The sequence below is a fragment of the Natrix helvetica genome, assembly GCF_964273705.1.
Source record: "Natrix helvetica genome assembly, chromosome: 5".
Taxonomy (NCBI): Eukaryota; Metazoa; Chordata; class Lepidosauria; order Squamata; family Natricidae; genus Natrix; species Natrix helvetica.
Genome location: NC_138551.1, coordinates 27,121,761 through 27,146,067, shown reverse-complemented (window position 1 = coordinate 27,146,067; position 24,307 = coordinate 27,121,761). Strand labels below are relative to the sequence as shown.

General features: G+C 40.1%; 1 protein-coding gene across 2 annotated transcripts in view; it reads left to right on the top strand.

The window, feature by feature from the left end:
• KCNAB1 (potassium voltage-gated channel subfamily A regulatory beta subunit 1) overlaps positions 1-23,074 on the top strand; it is a 167,541-nt gene extending 144,467 nt beyond the window's left edge. For both annotated transcript variants that reach the window (XM_081956347.1, XM_081956346.1), the window contains 6 exons: positions 11,077-11,162; positions 12,024-12,144; positions 13,670-13,764; positions 17,388-17,508; positions 18,559-18,647; positions 19,431-23,074. In XM_081956347.1, coding sequence (XP_081812473.1) covers positions 11,077-11,162; positions 12,024-12,144; positions 13,670-13,764; positions 17,388-17,508; positions 18,559-18,647; positions 19,431-19,520 — 602 coding nt within the window. In that variant the 3' untranslated portion in view covers positions 19,521-23,074. The remainder of the gene's footprint in view (positions 1-11,076; positions 11,163-12,023; positions 12,145-13,669; positions 13,765-17,387; positions 17,509-18,558; positions 18,648-19,430) is intronic.
• Positions 23,075-24,307: the final 1,233 nt, after the last annotated feature.

The following is a 24,307-nucleotide window of genomic DNA, read 5'->3' as shown; positions in this document are numbered from 1 at the left end:
GCAAGTTGTCTAATCCTTGTTACTTTTATCAACTTTCTAACTACCCATAATTGCTACAAGCTTTACACATGCATATTTCCTGTTGATAAGCATTCTTTGTTCTTGCCAGACAGACACACACACACCCCAATTACAGTCTTCCTGATTTACTTTCAAGTGTGCGCTTGCTTTAGCAGCCAGCCCATTACAGAGTTCCGTGCACCTTCAGCGTTTAGTCATGCCTGTCAAATGACCTCAGAGACATCTTCGGACAGCGCTGGCTCTTTGGCTTTGAAACAGCGATGAGCACCGTCCCCTAGAGTCAGAAACAACTAGCACATATGTGCGAGGGGAACCTTTACCTTTAATATTTCAGGGTTCAGAAATCTAGTTGTTCTCAGATGATGGGGAGAGCTGGAAACATGGTGTTTCATATTAAGATATATACATGGAACATTAAGGTGCAGGCATTTCAGGTGATCCTCATTGAACAACCACTTATTCAGGGATGGTTTGAAGTTACAGCAGCGCTGAACAAGGAGGACTACAACAGATCCTTGCGACTATCACAATAATTGTGCAGTCACACAATAGTGATTCAATGCTTGGCAACTGGCTTGCAGTTGGGATGTTGCAACATCCTGCAGTCACAGGATTGCTATTTGCAATCTTCACTACCAGCTTCTGACAAGCAAGGTCAATGGGGAAGCTGGCAGGAGGTCTCAAATGTTAATCACATGTCTGCAGAATGCTGCAACTACATTGGATTTACCTAGCGATGACAACTGGGACTGCCACAACTGCATGTCCCTGCCACCTTCTGCGATGCTTTCTTGACTTTTCAGCCTATGTCTTGGTATATTTCCTATCAAAACATATTCAGCTTAACTTTTTGATATCAGTCATGCTCTCTTAAACAATGTTTAGTGTTCGCCAATGTACTTAGCATTATCATATCTGGCCTTATCCAAGGAACCACTTGATGGGAGTAGAGTGTTAAGGGTGTTCTTTACCTTTTTGCTGCCCTCTATTGGCTGTCTAGAGCTTTGCAGCCCAGATATGGTGGCTATACAGTATTTGGGACATTCCTTTCATACTGGATCTAGAATGTATTATGTTATACTGGTTTATGTTCTAGCTCAGAGGTCAGCAACCCATGGCTCTGGAGCCACATGTGGCTCTTTCATCTTTCTGCTGCGGCTCCCTGTCGCTCAAAATATGCGTCACAACCATCAATCTGTGATACCTGCCAGCATGCAATTTATTGAGCTTTTCGACCCCCCCAGTAGGCCAACCATGGATAAATCCAAGAAAAGAAAAGTTTCAGAAGAAAACAGAACATTTAATTCAACTACATATGCTAGTTCTGTGGCCGCTCAGGAAATAGTCAGGCACAGGAAGGTTTTTGTGGCTCCTGGTGTTTTCTTTTCTCTGGGTAATGGGCCCAAATGGCTCTTTGAGTGTCAGGGGAAATTTCACCCTGAGCTAACGAGGTCTAGAATCGACGGCTTTCCAAACAGCATATCTTCAGAAAAAGCGAAAAATAAAAAACCCGAGAACATGTTCTAATTAAAAACAAAACTTTTAATATGAAAGTAAGAAAAATAAACAAATCTATCTAATTGTTACATTTTGGCAAGAGCAATTATCGTCCACCTTCTTGGCAGACGAACAGAAGATCAAAAGTAAAGAAGTCTCTGGAATGTGTGATGTATATGAAACGTGTTAAGAAGCATGTGTAGTAAATCATTGCTGATAAGGGCCTATGACCTGCGCAGTAACTGTTCAGTTCAGCTAGCAAACAATTAACGCAGTGACATTGAGTTCTTAAGGTTGCCAACCCCTGTTCTAGCTGGAGTTTCGAAGACTATTTTCAATCAGTCAGTCAGTCAATCAGCTTGTAAGCTTTTCTATGTGACTTCCAAATTTCCTTTCTGTTATGACCAAGATCCACTGCTACACCTTGCTGCCAAAGTTATGAGCGATCATGTTCTACCCATGAATGGAGGCAAGTTGAGTGGGACAAATGATGTCTTAGGCAATCCCCCAACTCTTACACATAATGTTTAAGCATACATACATGTATGGATATGGGTACATGTGTGCGCACGCATGCAGACGTGTACTTAAACAAATTCTTATGTTAACATGCTGATTGCAGTTTAAAATATTGCTGCCTTCTTCCTAATAAAAATGTAAATATTTTGGTCGCAATCATTAATGCTCTTTGTTTGGAGCAATTCCTGCTTTTCTCCAGAAGAATATGCATAGGATCAGAATATTAGCAAAAAAAAAACCAAAACAAAACCCAGAGCTAATTCATTGCCATCCTACCATATGTAGAGTTTCCATGGCAACTTTATCCTTAATGTCATTCTGAAATGCATGATAAACAAAGTTCCAAAGTTATAGTCCTATGGATAAATTGTTTTTTAATGAGGATAGGTTGGGGAGCGGGGTGGCCATTTCTTTATTTTGCTGATTTACACCAAACCTTTATAATTAAGAGCCATGCTGCCTAAGTTCATCAACAGACAATCTGTAACGACGTTGATGTTGAGTTTTCTACTAAGATAATTTAATGAAATTCCTTAAATCTCATTCATACCTCTAGGACAGAGGTGACAGGAGGCAAGAAACACTACAGCCAGGATAGTATTTCTCCTGGTGATGCAAAATTTGTACTGTAATTATCCTCTGTGCTGCCAACCAAGATGAGTAAGACAGTTAGAAAACTGGGAAAGTTAACTTGTTTTAGTTCTTTTCCTTTTTTAATGGGAAGTTCTTGGTATGAATTGGTTAGCTTTTTTAAAATCATATTTCAATATCAGTCACACTGGTATTTATAGAACAGTGGAGGGGGGGGGTGAAGTTTACAGTAATGCAATGCAATGTATGCCTTCCAAGTCAGTTCTCAAACTCTGCTGTTTAGTCATAGATCACATGATTTGCCTCCAGCTTCTGGCATCTCCAGTTACAAGGATGACAACGTGATATTAGGCGACATGAGTTTCTGGTCAGCAAATGAAATCTTGGAAACCTACAACCTATCCGAGAAAGTAGACCAGGGGTGTCAAACTCAAGGCCCATGAGCCGAATCCAGCCAGTGGGGTACTTACCGTATTTTTCAGAGTATAAGATGCACCTTTTTCCCTCCTAAAAGAGGGTGAAAATTTGGGTGCATCTTATACACTGAATGTAGCCCCACCCACCCACCAGCCCCAACCCTTTGGCCTCTGCCTCCCAGCAATTTACCTCTTTGCAGCAAACGGGGGCTAGCAGAGGCTTTAATAAGCTATAGCAAATCCCCGCAGCCTGTAACAGCTGATGATCGGAGAAATTGAAAGTGAAATTTGCTGTTTGTTCCACCTGGCAAATTGCTGTGAGGCAGATTTTTTTTTTCTTGTGCTAATCAGACTGTTTGCTGCAAGGAGGTAGGTCAACAGCTATAAATGCCTATACAATGTTCAAATTATTAGACTTACTTTTTAAAGACTGCTTTATTATTATTCTAGACAGCTTAACAAAATGAAGAAGCTTTTTAAAATAAATGCTTGATCTGAAGAGGCCCCGTGCTATTTTTTTAAAAAGTGCTATTCTCTTAAATAGCAGAGAATAACTATACTTCCAGAAAGCACATCAATTTTAACAGCATTTGTACAAGTATAGTCTGAAATATAACACTACAAACAGTGTATCTTGTCTATGCTGTTTGTTGCAAGGAGGCAAATTGCTAGGAGGCAGAGGCATTTTCCCCTTGTTTTCCTCCCCAAAATCTAGGTGTGTGTCTTATACTTCGGAGCGTCTTATATTCTGAAAAATACAGTAGATCTTGCCCACGGTACCGCCCTGGAAATGATGAAGGACCGGCCCAAAGTGCCTCTGCTAGCCAAAACAGGCTCCCGAGCTCCGTTTTCAGCTGTGATGGCCTCCTGGAACCCTCTGCCAAAAACAGAGCTTAAGCTCTGAGGGACTGCCTGTCTTCTGTGATGATATTCTCTCCAAAGAGAGAATATTATCACAGAAAAGCCAAGTCTTTCTTCATCTACCAACTTCATTAGATGTGAATTGGGATCTCTACCATTCATATCTGTACCAAGCGAATCAGTCAATACTCAAGTGGGCTAGATCAATCATTTTTACCTAGAGAAGCCAATCCTGCAAGCACATAGGAACCAAGCCATCTATGGTTTTTACAGGTCAAAAACAGTACTTCAAATTGTACCCCACAGCCTTCCAGCAACTAGTGCAAAAACTAAGCATAACTCAGGCATAGTGACTTTCATCCATCAGCATGTAGGATATCACAATGAAGGAATAGGTCAGGTTTAGCTTTCAAAAGAGAGGATAGAATCCATGAAACATGGATTTAAGGAAGGGGGGGGGAAGACTCCTCAACAGTGAGAGCAGTTTTATGGTCAATCTAATAATGCAAAGATATAGTAGGTCCCTTTCATGGCATAATGAACAGACAGAGGTTACATAAGCATCTGTTACTGATGCTTACTTGGGATTCCCATGCAAAGCAATAAGTTGTATTTGATGGCTTAAATAGCTCTTCCAAACTGTATAATTTTATCAAATGACCCAACTGAAATTCATTCGTTGTTATTGTTTTTTTGCATATCTAAGGATTTGTACAAACCCACCACTGTGGTGTTTGTATAACTTGTATTTTACTCAGTTCAGTTAGTTGCCTTGTACTTGAGAAATTAAAATCTATGCGCCAAAAATCCCTTTTAACTCTTTCTACAATGCTGCCCTCTTGTGTTATGAAACTTTAATAGTTTTGCCACGTGAGTAATGTTGCCACACTTTTGTTTTTTACTTAACAGGAATTGTTTGTTAACAAAATTTTATATTAATCGTGTTCAAGTAAATTAACCTAAATCTCTCTTTCTTTCTCTCCAACAAAATAAGTAAAAGTAATAATCATTACAATCACTGTTGACCATCATCCATCCTTATAAGTTGCATCTTATACAACATATACAATAGCAGAGTTGGAAGGGACCTTGGAGGTCTTCTAGTCCACCCCCCTGCCTAGGCAGGAAACCCTATACCATTTCAGACAAATGGCTATCCAATATCTTCTTAAAGACTTCCAGTGTTGGTGCATTCACAACTTCTGGAGGCAAGCTGTTCCACTGATTAATTTTTCTAACTGTCAGGAAGTTTCTCCTCAGTTCTAAATTGCTTCTCTCCTTGATTAGTTTCCACCCATTGCTTCTTGTTCTGCCCTCAGGTGCCTTGGAAAATAGTTGGACTCCCTCTTCTTTGTGGCAACCCTTGAGATATTGGAATACTGATATCATGTCTCCCCTAGTCTTTCTTTCTATTAAAGTAGACATACCCAGTTCCTGCAACCGTTCTTCATATGTTTTAGTCTCCAGTCCCCTAATCATCTTTGTTGCTCTTCTCTGCACTCTTTCTAGAGTCTCCACATCTTTCCTACACCGTGGTGACCAAAACTGAATGCAGTATTCCAAGTGGGGCCTTACCAAGGCATTATAAAGTGGTATTAATACTTCACGTGATCTTGATTCTATCCCTCTGTTGATGCAGCCTAGAAATATGTTGGCATTTTTGGCAGCTGCTGCACACTGCTGTCTCATATTTAAATGGTTGTCCACTAGGACTCCAAGATCCCTTTCACAGTTACTACTGTTGAGCAAGGTACCACCTATACTGTACCTGTGCATTTCATTTTTGTTGCCTAAATGTAGAACCTTACTCTTTTCACCATTGAATTTCATTTTATTAGATAGTGCCCAATGTTCAAGTTTGTCAAGATCCTTCTGTATCTTATGCCTATCTTCTGGAGTGTTGGCTATTCCTGCCAGCTTGGTGTCATCTGCAAATTTGATGAGTTCCCCATTTATTCCCTCATCCAAATCATTGATGAAGATGTTGAAGAGTACTGGGCCCAAAACAGAGCCTTAGGGTACTCCACTGCATACCTCCCTCCATGTAGATGCAGTTCCATTGAAGACTACACATTGAGTGAGGTTGGTCAGCCAGTTACGAATCCATCTGGTGGTGATGCTGTCCAACCCACATTCTTCTACTTTATCTAGTAGTAGGTTATGGTCTACCTTATCAAATGCCTTACTAAAGTCCAAGTAAACTATATCAACGCCATTCCTCTGGTCCACTAATTTTGTCACTTTGTCAAAGAATGCAATAAGATTAGTCTGGCATGATCTGTTTTTGACAAACCTATGTTGGCTTTTGGCTATTACTTTGTTTGCTTCTAGGTGTTCACTAATTCGTTGCTTGATTATCTTTTCCAGAATCTTTCCTGGTATTGAGGTCAGGCTGATAGGTCTGTAGTTTCCTGGATCTGCTTTTTTCCCTTTTTTGAAGATGGGAACCACATCCGCTCTTTTCCAGTCCTCTGGTAGTTCCCCGGTGCTCCAGGATCTCTGAAAGATATAGTTCAGTGGTTCTTAGATCTCGTCTGCCAGTTCCTTCAGAACCCTGGGGTGTAATCCATCCGGTCCTGGTGATTTGAACTCGTCTAGGGTAGACAGGTGCTCACTTACCATTTTCTTCCCTATTTCAACTTGTGTTCCTGATCTGATTTTTGTGGTGCTGTTTTTGATAGGTTGGACTGTTTTATCCCTGTTGCTTGTCACCTTTTTGCCACTTTCTCCCAGCAATGGACCAATTGTTTCCTTAACTCTTTTCTTGTTTTTAACATGTTGGAAGAAGCTTTTTTGTTATTTTTTACTTTTGTGGCAAGCCTTTCTTTATTGTGAGCCTTAGCTTTCCTCACTTCATCTTTACATGCTCGGGCTATTTGCTGATATTCTGCCTTAGTTATGTCCCCCTCTTTCCACTTTTTGTACTTATCTTTTTTGTCTTTCAATTTGTCAGAGAGTTCTTTATGCAGCCATGCTGGTTTCTTTTGGGAGCTGTTATTTTTTTTCTTCATTGGTATTGTGCTAGACTGGGCTTTTGTAATCTCATTTTTCAAAATTTCCCAAGCTTCTTGAGTTGTTTTCCCCTTGAGGATTCTCATCCATGGAATTTTTCCCAAGCTCTCTCTAAGTTTATTGAAATTAGCTCTCTTATATAGCAAGATGGCAGATGGAACACCACAATGCAAGTCCTGCCCTTTTTGATTGTATATCAGTGTCACACACACATTCAAAATGATGGGGTTTGCAGTTGTGAGACCAACCCTATTGTCTAAACAGTTTTGATGCCTTTCTTGTTCCTGCTGAAACAACTGTGAGAGGCAGTCTTTTTGTGATTTCTGGCATTGATTTCCAAGCTTTGAGGAGCAATATGGAGTAAAAAGTTGTCTACCATCTGTCTTTGCAAGCCAAAGCATCATCTTTCATTTTTAGTTTCATTTTTATAAAAGTAAGCATCTAGAAAAGATAACAGAAAGGTATGTGTATTGTCTGCTTCAGGGATCAATTATCTTTTGAAGTGACTTGATTCTTTGGCATGGGATGTGTGGCAGTGAATCTTTGTTAGGCTTTCACCATTTGCTTGTTGTGTCCTGCAATAATAAGTGAGAGTTTATTTCAGTTTTTCTAATGGTGTCTCTTTCCTGATATGGCTTACCACAAAGGGCTGACAAATATCATCTAAGGCTGTTGGATGACCGTGTTGATGATGGGTCATTGGTTGTCTGATGGTGACTCTCTCTAGTTTTAGTGGCATCTTGAAAATAATCTCTGGATTAAATTTCAGATTGAAGGTCCAGATGCAGTTTGCTTCCGGTTTGCTCGGAGGGTGGTTTTAAGTGCTCCAAAGGCTCTAGGGACCATCCGGAGGCTTCCCTGACGCCTTCGGAGCGCTTAAAACGAACCTCCGAGCAACCTGGAAGTCACTTCCGGTTTACTCGGAGGATCTTTTTGAGCGCTCCGAAGGCTTCAGGGAAGCCTCCGGACGGTCCCTGAAGTCTCCGGAGGGCCTCTGGGGGGGCGGGGGAGGCTCTTTTCACCCTCCCAAGGCTCCTATAAAGCCTCTGGAGCCTGGGGAGGGCGAAAAAAGCATGTAAAAATGGGGGGGTCGTGCGTTGTGTGCGCATGCACACTGGGGGGTTGCGCATTGCATTATGGGTGCGGCACGCCGGCACGCAACCCCCCTGCACTCCCCCCACTTGTGGCACGCGAGCCAAAAATGGTTCACCATCGCTGTTATATGGGCATACGAGGCATGCCCTTCACTGCCCATGTTGCTATATTGAGAACCAGCTGAAGATTCTGGGTGATCTTGAAAGGGCAAACCAGGGAGACTATGTTGCAGTAGTCAGTGTATGTGGTGATCAGGGCATGAATGATTGTCTGAATCTAGAAAAGAATGTACCAGGCACATCAGTTGGTATGTAGGAACTGCGAGTCTAGCAATACGCCCAGGTTGGGTTAATGCAAGGGTGTCAAACTCGATTTCATTGAGAGCCACGTCACGGTTGTGTTTGATCTTGGAAGGCAAAGGGTGGGCGTGGGCAGGCTGGGTGTGGCCAGCTCGGCATCACTCATGTCAGGGGTTCCTGTGGCGGCCTGAGCACTCTGCCAGCGAGACGGCCCTCTGGAGCTCCATTTTCTCCGGCAGAGGGTTGTAGGGAGCCATTGCAGCCAATAACGGAGCTCATGAGCCTATTTTTGCTGGCAGAGACATTGCAGGTCAGTCATTTGTTGTTTCCAGGGTGGTCCTGCGGGGCAGATCTAAGCACATCATAGGCCAGATCTGGCCCCCGGGCCTTGATTTTGACACCCCTGGGTTAGTGATGTTTAAAGTAGCTTGAAAACAGTTTTATTCTAGAGTTTACATTTGAGCTATGCCAATGAAGAAAGAAGCATATCTCGGTATGCATTCTTTAAAGATACCAAGCAAGTGTGATATGACTTGATTAAGGCCTTTAGGGCATGTATGCATGTTTGGTGAAGCAAAGTGGTACAGTCTCTTGCATAGCCATCGGCATGCCCAGAAGATTTTAGAAAGGCAGCCAAACAGAGACAGTCCAAATGTTATTCCCCCCTCTCCATCTGTCAGATTTTTTTTTACTCTTGAAGTGATGATGGACACATCACTATCTCGCTACTTTTTATAATGCAAAATTCTCGAGAAACAGCACAAAAATTGAGGAAAGACTAAGCTTCATGGTAACAGCTTTTTCTTTCTTCTGAGTAAGGGTGGATTTTATCCAGGATGGCTACTGGCCAAGTTGAATGTAGATGTATTGAAAGGGAAAGTGTGAAAAATCTTTTTAAAGTGTTCTTATATAATATCTGGTGTGTGTGTGTGTGTGTGTGTGTGTGTGTGTATTTATATATATATATATGTATGTATTTGTGTTACAAACCCTGGTATGCCCAAATATGGGAAGGAGCTCACTACTCCCCCTTTCTGTCCTTCGGCTCATTACAGAAGACCATCCAGGTGTGTGTGTGTGTGTGTGTGTGTGTGTGTGTGTGTGTGTGTGTGTGTTGTATTTGTGCTGATAAATAAATAAAGGGAGACTAGTATAGATCCATTTCAAGCTATTTAGCTCTCATCAGCTAGCCATACCCTTACTGGGATTCGAACCTGGGCTGTATTACATATTAGGCAGGAGTCTTAGCCACTAAGCCACAGGCTCTCCTCCTTTTATCAGCTGAGCCAGGGAAATAGGTATGTATTTGTGTTACAACCCCTGGTATGCCCAAATATGGGAGGAAGCTCACTACTCCCTCTTTCTGCCTGGATGGTTTTCTGTGATGAGCCGAAGGACAGAAAGAGGGAGTAGTGAGCTTCCTCCCATATTTGGGCATACCAGGGGTTGAAACACACATACATACATACATACATACATACATACATACATACATACATACATGATACCTGTTAGTGATATTCATTTATGAGAGAAGTGAACTACATACAGGGACATGAATCCATATGTGTATAGAAGGCAATACAATGCAAACCACCTTGGCATAAAGTTTTCTTGGGTTGCCTGTAAATAAGTCGTAAAATGTCATTAATGCAAAACAGCATTTCCTGCCTCTAAATGCAGAGATGATCTGAGAATGTTTGGGAAGGTGTGCCCGTTACCATGCTTTGAGAAGGGGGTGCTTCCTTCTGACCAGGGGTCGGCAACTTTAAACACTCAAAGAGCCACAGAGGTCCTAACTGGAAGCCCCTTGTTCAATTCTGGAGCCAACTGGAAGTTCAGTTCCCCCACCATAGAGTCTCCTCCTAGCACGGCATCCTTTTTCCTCTACCTGCCTAACCAAAAGCCCTATCAATTGGGGACCTAACCGGGGACAAGGAGCCGCAGCAGAGGGATGAAAGAGCCACATGCAGCTCCAGAGCCGTGGGTTGCTGACCCCTGCTTCAGACCAATGTATGTTGAATGTTTTGTACCACGGCAATATGAATAACATTTATTGCTCCTTAGGTAAGACAGATCCAGAAAGAGGAATATTTATGACCACAATTGAGCCCAAAATGTCTGGTGTTAAGTGAGACATTTGTTAAGTGAGTTTTGCCCCATTTTATGACCTTTCATGCCACAGTTGTTAACTGAATCACTGCAATTGATAAATTAGCAACACAGTTGTTAAGTGGCTTCCCTATTGATTTCGCTTGTCAAAAGATTTCAAAAGATGATCTTGGGACACAGCAACGGTCATAAATATGAGCCAGTTGCCAAGCATCTGGATGTTGAACCCGTGATCTTGGGGATGCTACAAAGATCATAAATGTGAAAAATGGTCATAAGTCACTTTTTCCAGTGCCGTTGTAATTTTAAACAGTCACTAAATGAAATGTTGTAAATCGAGGGCTACCTGTTAATAGGGAAAGTGTCCTAATCCCACTCATAGTTCTATCCCTATTATGTCCATGGGCAAGGTCTGAAGAAAATCTAGTAGGCCTTGTGGTCAACCTGTTTGCGTAACCTAATTCATCTAAATGTATTCAGTATTTCTCTACAGATTTTCTCCATCAAAGTGAAAGATGCTAGTAATGGAAGAAGGCTGGGCCACTATCATATGAACTCCATTTCTCTTGCATAAATTGAAAATATTGGCTTCTGAAGTAGGCTGTAAATCTATTAGCATCTCTTGTGTAATTCTGCCTTTTTTTGTGATTTAGAGATTGTCCGAGCAATGACACATGTGATTGACCGGGGGATGACAATGTATTGGGGGACTTCGCGCTGGAGTGCCATGGAGATTATGGTAATCTAGCTTTTTAGGAATGAACAATAATCAATTAATTCACATTTAATTAAACATCAAGAATAGTCTGGCATGAAACAGCTGTGCTTCTATAGTCTGACTTTTTTGGGCCATGTACACGATGTTGCCATCAAATATTTTCCTCTTGTATCTTCATTGTGGGAAAACATCAAAATATTGAAAGATGATTACCTACATCTCCTATGTTATCACTTTGGGATCAATTGTCGAAACATTGGAATTGGACCAAATGTGGACTCGTGCTACAATTCTTCCTTTGTTCCCCAAGGGCAGAAAAATGACCAGCAGGGCATCTGTTTATAGGGATTAACAATGCATCAGTGAGATGCACCATCAACTTGACAGATCTAAATCTTCATTGTGCATTCTTCCTCCTTCATTTGTATGTTCCTATCATCATTTTGTAATTCAAGAGCTGTTTCATACACGGCTAGCTGGCAACTGAAGCTACACTTGCTTTTTAAAATGTAGCTTTTTAATTTGTCATTTCGATTTGTACATTGCCATAGTGCATACGTGGCAGCTACTGTATATAATTGTCCACCTAATGTGCTTTTGTCCTTAAGGCGCACAATTTTTTGCAAATGATTTGGCCCCCGCTGAGAGAATGCAGTTTTTTTGTACATTTTTTTTTTAAAAAAAAAAACCTATCTTCAGAGCGGTGCTTTTTCCATTGCTCAAAATATTTTTAATGTATTCACCAAGTAAATCGAGTGTCAGATCCTTAATAAATATGCCTGAATGAGGAATGAAAAACAATGGCTTTGATTGATGTATGATTTTATGCCTGAGAAATTTTCCCCGCTAATGTATTTTTCTTTTGCTGCTGATTCTCAACAGGAAGCATATTCGGTAGCAAGGCAGTTTAATATGATACCACCAGTGTGTGAACAAGCAGAATATCATCTTTTCCAAAGAGACAAAGTTGAGGTTCAGTTGCCGGAATTATACCACAAGATAGGTAATGTACCAGGGCAGCATCTTTCATAAAGGAATGATAAATTAATCCTTTTTATGTCCAAAGCATATACTCAGCGACAGTGCCTGTCCCCTACTGTTTAATCATTATCCCAGCTATATAAATCTTTGCTTAGAAGAATTATCCCTGTTCACGGAAGGAACTGACAGCGAGGCTTCTTCGCGATCGCAGCAGCTTTTTTCTATCATATATCAAAACTACAGATGTTCATTTTCTCACTCCTTAAAGGTCTGAGATTAGATTTTATTTTGATCCCACCTTTATTGTTTTTATGATGGACGCAGTGCCTAAGAAACTGAGCTTGTCGATCAGAAAGGTCGGCGGTTCAGCGGTTCAAATCCCTAGCGTCAGGTAACGGAGTGAGCTCCCATTACTTGTCCCAGCTTCTGCCAACCTCGCAGTTCGAAAGCACGTAAAAATGCAAGTAGAAAAATAGGGACCACCTTGGTGGGAAGGTAACAGCGTTCTGTGCTCCTTTGGCATTTAATCATGCTGGCCACATGACCACAGAGACGTCTTTGGACAGAGCTAGCTCTTCGGCTTTGAAATGGACATGAGCACCACCCCCTAGAGTCCGGAACGACTAGTACATATGTGCGAGGGGAACCTTTACTGTTTTTATAAATAACTCATACCTAATATTCCTTCCTCCTCCTATTTTCCCCACAGTAACAACAATATGAAGCGAATTGAGAAAGAGTGATTGAGGGTGAAGGTTCATTCTCTGCTAATATCTGTAGCTTTGGCATAGGAGGAGGATGAAGATTTCTTCTCCGAGCTTGTGGGTTAGTTTCCGAATGTTTTGTTACCAGGTAACATTTTCAGTGGAGTTTAGATGATGTCATTGTCCATGTTCTTCTGTTTACAAGGGCTTCAGGTACGGGTGTGTCAAGTGAGGGTCTTGTGATGGGTCAGCTGTGAGTCCTGTGTCAATAGAAGAATACTGACATCCCCTAAACTCCACTGAAGATATACCTAGCCTGATTAAAAAAACGTTTGGAAACCAACCCACAAACTTGGAGAACAAATCTTCACTCTCATCCTACGCCCACGCTACAGATATTAGCCGCTATTGCAAAGAGTGATTGGTCCATAATCACTCAGACCACGTTCATGCCTAAAACAGGAATAGAACTCACATCTCCTGGTCCTTGACTGGTGCCTTAACCATTAGATCAAACTGGGTGCAATCCTAAATCTGCTTTCTAAGAAGGAAACCTCTGTGAGGGCTGGCATTTCTCTTCAGTAAAACAGGCAATGAATTGCACAGCTGCTTTATTCTGATCTTTGAGGTTCCTCACAGGGGACTGTATAAAGTGGGATAAAAACATATTCATTTCTATATATTTTTGCATTATTTTGAAAAATGCCTAATCTCTTTCATGGCTGGACATTTTCTAAGCCTCAGAATGATGTAACTGTTCTAAGGTAAATGTTTTTTTGGCTTTTGTTTTTTGAACTGCTGGTGTTCGTTTTAATGTTTCTGCACCCTTTGATTGTTTCGTAGGAGTTGGAGCAATGACATGGTCTCCTCTTGCTTGTGGGATTATCTCAGGAAAATATGCCAATGGTGTTCCTGAAGGATCAAGGGCATCCTTGAAGGTATTTCTCCCATAGCTACCTGGGCAATCTGCCACACAAGAGCTTCACCTGGGTCCCGAACTACTTCTGTCCCCAGAACCATGAGAATTTTCCTACAATGTTTTCTACTTACTATACATAAATACAAAGGACAATATGTATCCTTGTCTCTAGAAGAAACCTCAGCTTTCCCATTGTCTCTGTATTTCATCCCTTGGTTTCTTTTCCCATCAAATTTCACATAAACATACTGAATCTGTTCCTTACATTGTTCTTATATTCTGACAAGATGCCTTCTCTTTGAACTTCTAAGCTTAGTCCTTATATTTTGATCTAGTAATCATGATATCTCCATAATCTGAATCAGCAAATGTCCTGGTTAACTGGATTTCACTTCTCCGCCTTCTATTTATTTTATATAGCTAGCTTTATTCCATTACAGTTCATTTGATGACATCCATTTGTAGAGTTTATATCTATGTTGCTTGAAGCAAGATTCAGCAATAAACAGATTTGCAAAACTCTGCCCATCTCACTTGTATGCATTTAATCAGTAAATTAATCAGTCAGTCTATAATGTTTATTCAGTCAATGACCAGCAAAATTTATTCAAGAAAAATCTGACTGTAGTTCCAGGATCTTCCATTTCACAAGTTTTTGCATTCTAAACATCCATTCATGGCACCATGATGTTTCTAGATGTTGCAGTTTACTATTTTGCCTTTTGCAATAGAATTTCTCAGTCTCTTCAATCATTGCACCTGCATTAAATGCATGTATCAGTTTAAGATTAATGTCTACTGGTAGCCACTAATTTTACTAAATAACCTCTTATAATTTATTGGATTGTAGCTGAGCTCATACGTAGCAATATTTTTAAAAATACTATTGCCACTCAATTTCTTCATATTGTCTCCTGTCTGAATCATCTAATAAGTGTGTGTGTGTGTGTGTGTGTGTGTGTGTGTAATGCCTTGAGCAATTTCAACCAAACTTGGTACACAGATAACTTACCCTCTGGAGAAAAATTCTGTGGGGGTAAGACACCCCTAACATCCCTCTGTGTGTGTGTTCTGTTAAAATACAGCCTGTTGTGCCATATTGACGTACTGGCTTCTACTGTTCATCACAGTGAAGTTGCCATGGTAACGGCTTCACAGTACTTCACAAGGGGGCTCCCTCTGGTAAGAGGGAAAATCCAATATTAGAAATTATGTTTGCTCCAGACATTTTCCCCCTATAAATAAATACCCAGGCAATGCTGGGTTATCAGCTGATATAAAGTGGCTTATTTCAGGCCATTCATTCACTCACAGAACATTCCAACTCAATATACTTCATTCCTGTTTTCATTTTCGCTTTTTTTTTAATTCTCTTATCCAACTATGTGTACTTTTACAAGTACTTATGTGTATTTGTAAAAGAAAGAACTTCTGTTTTAGAACTGGCACCGTCAGTGACCAGACTCTTCTGCCTCTAGTCTGACCATATCATCACTTTGAGTTTTGAAAGTTCAACATTTTCCCCAAGTAATTCAAGACATGCCTTCTAACCTGGAAATCTTGTCAGTTGACATACAGACTTGTCTAAATATTTCACCCATGTCTAGACAATTTTCTTGGCAACAATGTAAAAGTTTTTTGCCATTTTGATGGATGACCCAATGCATGACAATTATTGTAGTGTATTCAGAAGCAGCCTTTACAGCTTCACAGCTTGGTCTTTAAGGCAGATAGGCTGCTCCACACAAGAGATTAATAGACATTTTGTTGTGTTTAGCACAGATTAAGTATGTGAATTAAATATATTGGGTTAAATACAACATAGAGGTAAATTTATCATATTTTTCGGAGTATGAGACGTATCTTTTTCCCTCAAAAAAGAGAGTGAAAATCTGGGTGCATCTTATACACTGAATACAGCATTTTTGGCCTACCAAAATCCCACCCTCTTTGCAAAAATGGCCATGCAGAGGGTTTGGGAGGCTTGCAAAGTGCTCCTGAGGGCTCGGGAGGGCAAAAAAAGAGCAAAAAACGGAGCATTTTTGTCCCGTCCCCCATTCCTCAGGAGCACTTTACAAGCCTCCCAAAACCTCTGCATGCCCCCTTTTTTTTTTTTGCAAAAAAACAGCCCATTTTTGCGAAAAACAGGCTGTGTTTTGCTCCTTTTTGGGGAGGGCAGCCCCCAGGAGCACTCTACAAACCTCCCAAAGCTCTGCATGCCCCCCCTTTTTTTGCAAAAAAACCCCAAGGCTTGCAGAATGCAACAACTTTTTTAAAAAATTTACCTCTTCAAAATCATGGTGTCTTATATTCTGGTGTGTCTTATAGTCTGAAAAATACGGTACCTCCCATCTTCCAACCATTCTTGTTACAGCAATTTTATTCATGATTGCTGGTCATTGTATGGTTAGTATAACTACCTTTACTATATCAGTGAAAAGTCACACTATGATTAAAACCCATTTTCTTATAAAGCTCGTATACATATAATACATGTATTTTTTGATAGAATTTTGAAATAACAGTGATGAGCAAAGGCAGTGAGAATTAAGGACTGATATAAACCAGGCTTCTCCAATGTGATGCCCCTTATTTGGCTTCAAGGATTGCATTGAAAGAACCCAGGCTGCTTTCCTTAGAAAACTTCTGGGTCTTCCCCCTTGTGTTGGTTTTGCCCCAATATACCTGGAACTAGGCATTCGATCGGTGGAATGTATGGCCTGCATAAACACCTTTAAATGGTGGTTTCGGGTGCTCTTTCTGGCAGTTCCTGGCAGCTACCTCTCCCTGGTGTTCACGGACTCCCATATTTCTCGCTGGGAGAAAGAGCTGCTGAAGAAACTTCATCTGCTAGGTTTCACGGAGGATGCCTTGGGAAACTACGACCTCAAGGATGCCCAATTTAGGATAGCCCAACGGCTCGTGAACATTGATTTACAATATCTACGAGCCAGAGCCAATAAAACTTGCTCCCCCCTGACTCTCAACCAAGTTAATAACTATGGATTGAGGATGGCTTCCTATTTTTATACCCTAACCATTCCCAAGTATAGAAGAGCTTTTTCCCTAGCTCGCTTCAGTGTCTTGCCTTCAGCACTTCTGGATGGTCATTACAAGAGGCTCCCGATTAATAAGCGGCTGTGCCCTTGTGACAGAGCCAAGGTTGAGACAGCGGAGCATGTCCTTCTATTTTGCCCTATGTATAGCGCGGACAGATCTAGGTTACTGTCTCTTCCTGAAATTGTCCCTTCTGGTCCTGATGGCTGTGATTTCTTTGTGCATTGCCTTGGGGATGTCTCCTCGTACATCACCTCTCAGATTTCCAGGTTTTTCTTGAGAGCTGTGACCATTAGAGGAGAGAGCTGAATCCTCCCTTAGTTGGGCTTTTGGTGACTGGCTGCTGTGTCTCTTTTGTAGTGGTCGTGTTTTGGTCTGTGACTGTAAATAAAGTATTATTATTATTATTATTATTATTATTATTATTATTATTATTATTATTATTATTATTATTATTATTCCCCTTATTTGTGCTGAATGTCAATATATAATTCTCAGCTAGTGTGGCAACTAGGTAGAAATTCTGGGAGTTGAAATTCAGACATGTGGACTTAAATTGTCTTCTGTTGTGTTTTGATTTGCTAGTGCTATCAATGGCTAAAGGAGAAAATTGTGAACGAGGAAGGAAAAAAGCAACAATCAAAACTAAAGGAACTTTCCCCAATTGCTGAACGCCTTGGATGTACACTACCTCAGCTAGCAGTCGGTAAGTGATTTGCCCGCCCCCTTCAGTTCCTTTTTTTTTAATCTCTGTGCTCAGTGATGCTTAACGGTGTTGACATTATGAGCTTGTTTTCATGCGGAGGGACAAGCTGTCACAGATACTGTACCTTGCAGAATTTTTTAAACTGATGTCATTATTTTATTTGTGTAGGCATTTATTTGCTTATGTAAAAGTGTTAATGGTGTCCAGGTCCCAGGATAAGATGCAGTGAGGAAAAAAAAAAGACAGCTTGGGCTTTGTATCTCCAATTAAATATATGTTATTGTGCACATTTAATTTAACAATTCATGTGTATATTATATGTACTGTATGTATGATATAGCAAATATTTCTGACGCAGGAAGGATACTTTGGCTGGGTATAGCTGTAGCTATAAGTCATAATCCATCATCATCATTGAAGAGACCCCATCTATTCAAGAGAAAATGGAAAATGGATCATCAAACACAGTGCTAACAACTTGCCATCTCTTTATTAAAAGCCAGATTTAACTGTGCTAAGTATTGCTCATCAAAATCAGGAAAATTTAAATTACTCATAATTTCAATCCTATTAAATGAGATGGTCCCCTTTAAGCCTGAATCCAATTAATTTAAATATACTTTAGGTGTTGAAATAATTTAATAGCCACTTTTTAAATCCAAGCATGAATTTCAGCCAGGGTTAAAATGAACTGAAATAAGTATATTCTAATGGTTACAGAACTGGGAAGACCTATGTTCAAGTCCACTCCAGCCAAAGGTATTAAAGCATAATTGCAAATAAAACCCTAGTCACAAAATTTAAAAAGAAAACAGCAGCAGAAGGAAACTAAAGAAGCAAAAAAATGCATCACTTGATAAATGAAAGCAGAATCCAACTAAATATTCCAGGTTATAGAACCTTGCTAATTCGATGCGAGCACAGAATAATAATGGTGAGGGGGAAAGGATTCATAATTCCGAGAATTAAGTCTGCCAATTCAATGTTACCTTTGCTGACTCCAAAATGCTATACATAATATATGCTCATGTGTATTTCTCATGTTCCCAGCATGGTGTCTTCGTAATGAAGGTGTGAGTTCTGTTCTCCTTGGATCATCCAATGCCGAACAATTAATAGAAAATCTTGGTGCCATCCAGGCAAGTACAAAGGTTTTCTTTGGGATTAGTTGTTGTTGTTCAGTCGCTAAGTCATGTCCGACTCTTTCTGACCCCATGGATGATAGCACGCCCCCTTGTTCTCCACTGCCTCCCAGTGTTTGCCCAAATTCATGTTGATTGAATCAATGACATTATCAAGGTTCCAACAGATGCCCTAATTAAATCATGAGTCTCAAGCCAAGTTTCAAGAGAACACCAATTATTTTTTAGGAGCAGCATGTCGGCATCTACTCGAAGTCAACTCTGCTGCATGTAGTTTATGGCTCAACTTTGACCATGACCCCCCTCCTCTCAATCTGTGTCGTAAATCACATTCTCCAACGAGGTACTCCCACGGGCTGTAGAAATCCATGCCTCACAAGTCGGCTTTGGTCATCTGAGATCCAGCCCTGGAAGAAGATATGTGTGGAATGTGCTCCCCACTTGCAGCCCATGGCAACTCGAGAGCAGACTAGAAATGCTTTGCGAGTTGACACACCACATTATCTAACTATCTCATCTCCTACCACCCCCTTCTCCTTTTGCCTTCAATATTTCTCAACATCAGGGCCATTTCCAATGAGTCCTCTCTACCCATTTGGTAGCCAAAGTATTTGAGCTTCAACATCTGTTGGATTGAACAAAGCAAAAAATAATGACATCGTATGGAAATTAAAGGCATTACAGAATTCAATTTTTTCTAGGGTTCCTTTGCAATTAATCTGTGTTTCAAAATCACAGAGCAACACTAGTTAAAGTACATGTGTGTTTCTTTGCCTGCAGGTTCTTCCAAAGATGACAACTCACATTGTGAATGAAATTGATAATATTTTGGGGAACAAACCTTTCTGCAAAAAGGACTACAGATCCTAATGTACTGCATGATTAGTCTGGACTGCATGGTTAAACAACAACTCTGTACATAGTAGTGTACTGAGTTGATACTATCCAGTTACAATTAAAAGAATATTCTGCAATTGTAATTAACTAGATCCTCCAAGGTGGTTATGCTCCACCAAAATTCAGAAACACAGCTGATCTGTCTAAACTAAATTGTCTTTCCTGTTTTTAGAATATATCAAATCTTAAGAGTTTGAATTTAATCTTGACTCAGATCAATTTGACTCTAATGAAAGAATGAAAAATACAAAAAAAAAGCAGAAACAGTCAGTTCACTGGGGTTTGTGTAGGATTTTCTTAACAGAGCCTAACCCCACCGAATCTTATTTTTCCTCTCTTCCTATTTATGCAGTGAAAATACAAAGAATCAAAGATTTCTAAGCCTTAGGTACTTGAAAATAAAAAGGATGTATAGATATATTTTTTCAATAAATGAAAAGCCAGATACAGTTGAAAGCTTAGACAATTTCAGGGATTTAGATTCGTCAAGCTCTCTTAACAATAGGTAAGTTCAAAGTTTTGCCATTTGCATTTTTAAATAGAATTGATTTCTAAGTAAACTGTTCAGTTTGGGTTTGGGCTGAAAGAAAGGTTTACTGTTAAAGACAGAAACAAAATTGAGGAATTGGAGATTGGTATCTATGTCTATCATCCATTTTTTTTAAAAAAATGTATCTGTTCCAGCCAAGCACTTATAAGCAAGATTCAGACTGTAAACCTGCAGGCAGGACTAACTTGTTTTTATTGATCATATATAAGCCATTCTGGCATTCTGAGAACTTTGCTTGAAGCACAATGCAAAAATGCTTTAAGAAAGAATGCTTGGAATTGCTGTACAATCCCATTGAAATAACGCGATTTTAATGTGATTTTGGCTGGATTGTAATGTATTGTTTTTAAAAAGCCAAGTTGCTTTCTGAAGTGTAAGTACTGAAGTAAACAGATACCATGGCGATTACTGTAAGATGAAGAACACTTAGCCAGTGAAATTAAGAGAAAAATGATTGTTCCTACGAAATGGAATTTGAAATGCTGTAGTTAACTGCTCTTTTACTAAAATCTTTTTGGCAACGTCTAGGCAACTGTATAATAAATGTACATAGTGTGTAGAGCTGTATACTTTTCTGATAGCCCTGTAGATGAAAGTACTTTATCACAGTTCAATGAAATCCTCAGATGTTTGTTTGCTCGGTTCCTTTCCTTCTTCCCCATTCCATTTGTAAATTGCATCTGTGATTGTTATTATTGCAGCATTAGACTAACAGAAGTAAAATGACTTTTTTTTGGACTTTTTTTCAGTCATCCTGTCCATCTGAATATTAAAAATGGCCAAGTATTAAACCAGACTAATGAATGCCAGGGCTGCATTCTAGAATTTGGGGTGCAGATTCTGTGCGTGCCTTTGTTGTGGCATATTAAAGGCTGCTATTTTATTTACACACAATTATTCTGTTGCAGCCGGGTGGCTAAAAGCCAGCAAAAGCAAACTGAAAAATGAGGGCACCATATGCTAAGAATCTGTACAAAAAAGAAAAAAGAAAAGGCCTGGGCATCCATGGGCATCAAAGGAGTCTCTCTGTTCTGCCACATTTCCCAGGTTTTATTTACAGGTTTCCATGAAAGATACTTCAAATGGACAAAAAACATGCAATTTTCTTGGCAGATGTAAGGAAACAAATGGTATGAAATCTCTGGCCACCGCCTAGCTTCCCATGCAGTCCTTCATTCAAGGACCCTTACCAATTTGATTAAGCTTTTAAGTCCAAAATTATCCTGGTACTTGAGGAGACACAACTAATGTTCGGACTTCAATACTGTAGAAATTCAAGCTCTTAACCATGCTTGTATCTCTTTCTCTTCTGTATTTTGCTTTTGTTGGCTACAGATACTTGAATTCGTCCTTTAACACAATGCAGAATGAACTCTACCAGGTGTTTTCATTTAGGGGACATTACATCCCAGAAAAAAGCCATTTTCCCATTGATTGTGATACTCTACTTTGATAGCAAAGAACCCTTATTATAACAGAATAAATGGCATTTAAGAGGTTTCTTAGAGTTTGCCTTTGACTAGAAAGTAACATTTTTTTTAGTCTGTGTGAAAACCATCCTGCAGTGTCAGACTGTTACCGGTTCTGATGGTGCAATCCTGTGCATTTTTAAAATAAGTTTAAAAAATCCAAAATCATCTCTTGCTAAATATTTATAGGGCTGCAATTTATGACCACGATCCAAACTACTCCAGTACTTTAAAATGCTGGGTATCAACTATGCATTACATATTCCCTATTTTTTGCTATTGAACATTTATTAGTAATCTTAAATTTCCTGCCATACAAATCAGCATATTCCCTTTTACAGTTGGAATCTTAATCTAGACAAGTTATCTGTATACTCCAAACCATGTTCATGGAGATCAAAGGCTTCCCCTTTGTACAAGCGTTATGTGGTTTTGCCCATTTAGCCAACACCACTTGTGTGGTCCAGGTTGCAGAAATTTATTATATCTCTTTCCAACCTAAAACAACATTGTCTGTTCACTTCAGTGGACACAGTAGGATCCAATGATGCTCGTTAACCAAGATATGTTGAGCTCCTGAAATGAAAAGACAATACTTCCATGATGTTTTTCTGGATTGGGGTAAGGAACACCTGCATAAATTGTTCTGAGGTTTCTAAGACACAATCGCTACATCCAGCATGTTCATTTGAAATTTCATATGGAAATCCTGTGATCAAAGCAAGCGCCTAGGATTTTAAAAAATAGATCTACCCTTTTTAATATTTCTATTTCTTTCAGTATTCTATGTAAATGAATTCAATTGCTGTATACCAGGAATTGCTTTCTACTTTAGCTTGGACATAATAAAGGCATTTTGTGCCCCAAATATATGACTGGATCTATTGATTTTTGAGCAGGAAAAGAAACTAAATATAAGGATTGAGTGCTATTTCAATGCCGTTTTGTTCTATTTTTTTCCCATATAGCAATAGCAATAGCATTTAGACTTATATACTGCCCCATAATGCTTTCCATTCTCTGGGCAGTTTGCAATGTCAGCATATTGCCCCCAACAATCTGGATCCTCATATTACCGACCTTGGAAGGATTGAAGCCTGAGTCAATCTTGAACCCATCAGGATTGAACTCCAGGCTGTGGGCAGAATTAGCCTGCAATACTGCATTCTAACCACACCACCACCACCAGGGTTAAGAGAAAGGGTGTTACAAATTGAAGTGAAACTATTTTTCCAAGAGCTACAGGATGCTGGTTTAAAATTATGTGCTTCTTCATAATAAAAAATTACTGTATTTTTTGGAGTATAAGATGCACTGGAGTATAAGAGGCACCAAGATTTTGAAGAAGCAAATAAAAAAAAAACTTTTTGCACTCTGCGGCCCTCCCAAAAACACCCATTTTTCATGAAAACGGGCCCATTTATTTTTTTTAAAAGGGCATGAATAGCCTTTAGGAGACTTGTATAGTGCTCCTGGTGGTGGTGCCTCCCAAAAACAAGAAAAAAAGCCTTTTTCGTGAAAACAGGCCCGTTTTGTCAAAAAAAGGGCATGCATAGCCTGAGGCTAGAGTGCTCCTGGGGGCTGGGGGGGGGCAAAATTGAGCAAAAAATAGCCCGTTTTTCGCTCATTTCCAGCACCCAGGAACACTCTGAAAGTCTCCTCAAGGCCATGCATGGCCATTTTGGTGAAGGGGGTGGGGTTTCGGGAGGCAAAAAATACTGTATTCAGTGTATAAGATGCACTCAGATTTTCAGCCTCTTTTTTGAGGGAAAAAGGTGCATCTTATACTCCGAAAAATACGGTAATTTACTGGCACCTCTCGCTCTGCTTTGCACCCAGTATGGGCAACTTCCACCATGCGTTACCACCTCCTGAACTCTTCCTTAAGTGTAGCTACTGTAGCTGGGTAGCTACTATACAAACCCAGAAAAGTAATTAGCTTCTTTGAGGAAGAGCCAATAGAGAGCGCCCCCTTTGGATTTGAATATTGCATACCTGTCATGCTCAGATACACGGCAAACAGCTTTAGCAAAGTAATATTTTTAGCAGATTTCTACAAATCTGAAGATTAAATATATTTCCATGCTACTTCGGTTGATAGAATTGGTGTCCTTCAAAAGCTAAAGTATAGAATATCAATAATAAATATCAATAAAATGTTTAATAAGTATTAATAGTAATCACTGACACTTCATATCCCAATACAATCTCCCTTTCACTCTTCAACACATACAACCCAAAGTATTTCAAAACAACCAGATCTTAACAAGGTTTCAAAATGAGAGTAGAAATCTTATTTCTGGCATAACTTATTCCCCTCCTCATAGTTGGGCAGCTATGATAAGAGAATGCACAGCTCAAAGCCACCTCTTTGAGAAATGGTGGGTCATTCTGGTGTCCCTTGAGTAGGTAGATTTAGCTTGGAGGGGTTGTGGTCCTCTAATGGCCTGTGGACCTGGCAGCAGAGTTGTACAGTGGGGAGAAACATGGGCCAGTCCTGCAGTCTGGAGAAGCTCGGACGAGGGCTCTGTATCGGAGGCAGAGAGGGGGCCAGGGCCATCTGGTAGTTATGTGCTGCCTCCAGACCCTCCGGAAGCTGACATCAGCGAGGCAGAAGAACAGTGTGAGCCTGTTCCCACTGTGAGCATGTGCAGAGCTTCCAAAAGACAAGAACAATTAAGACAAAAAGGGCGACTTGGGAGTAAGGCTTGGAGATGATCACCCCCTCCTATAAGATATGA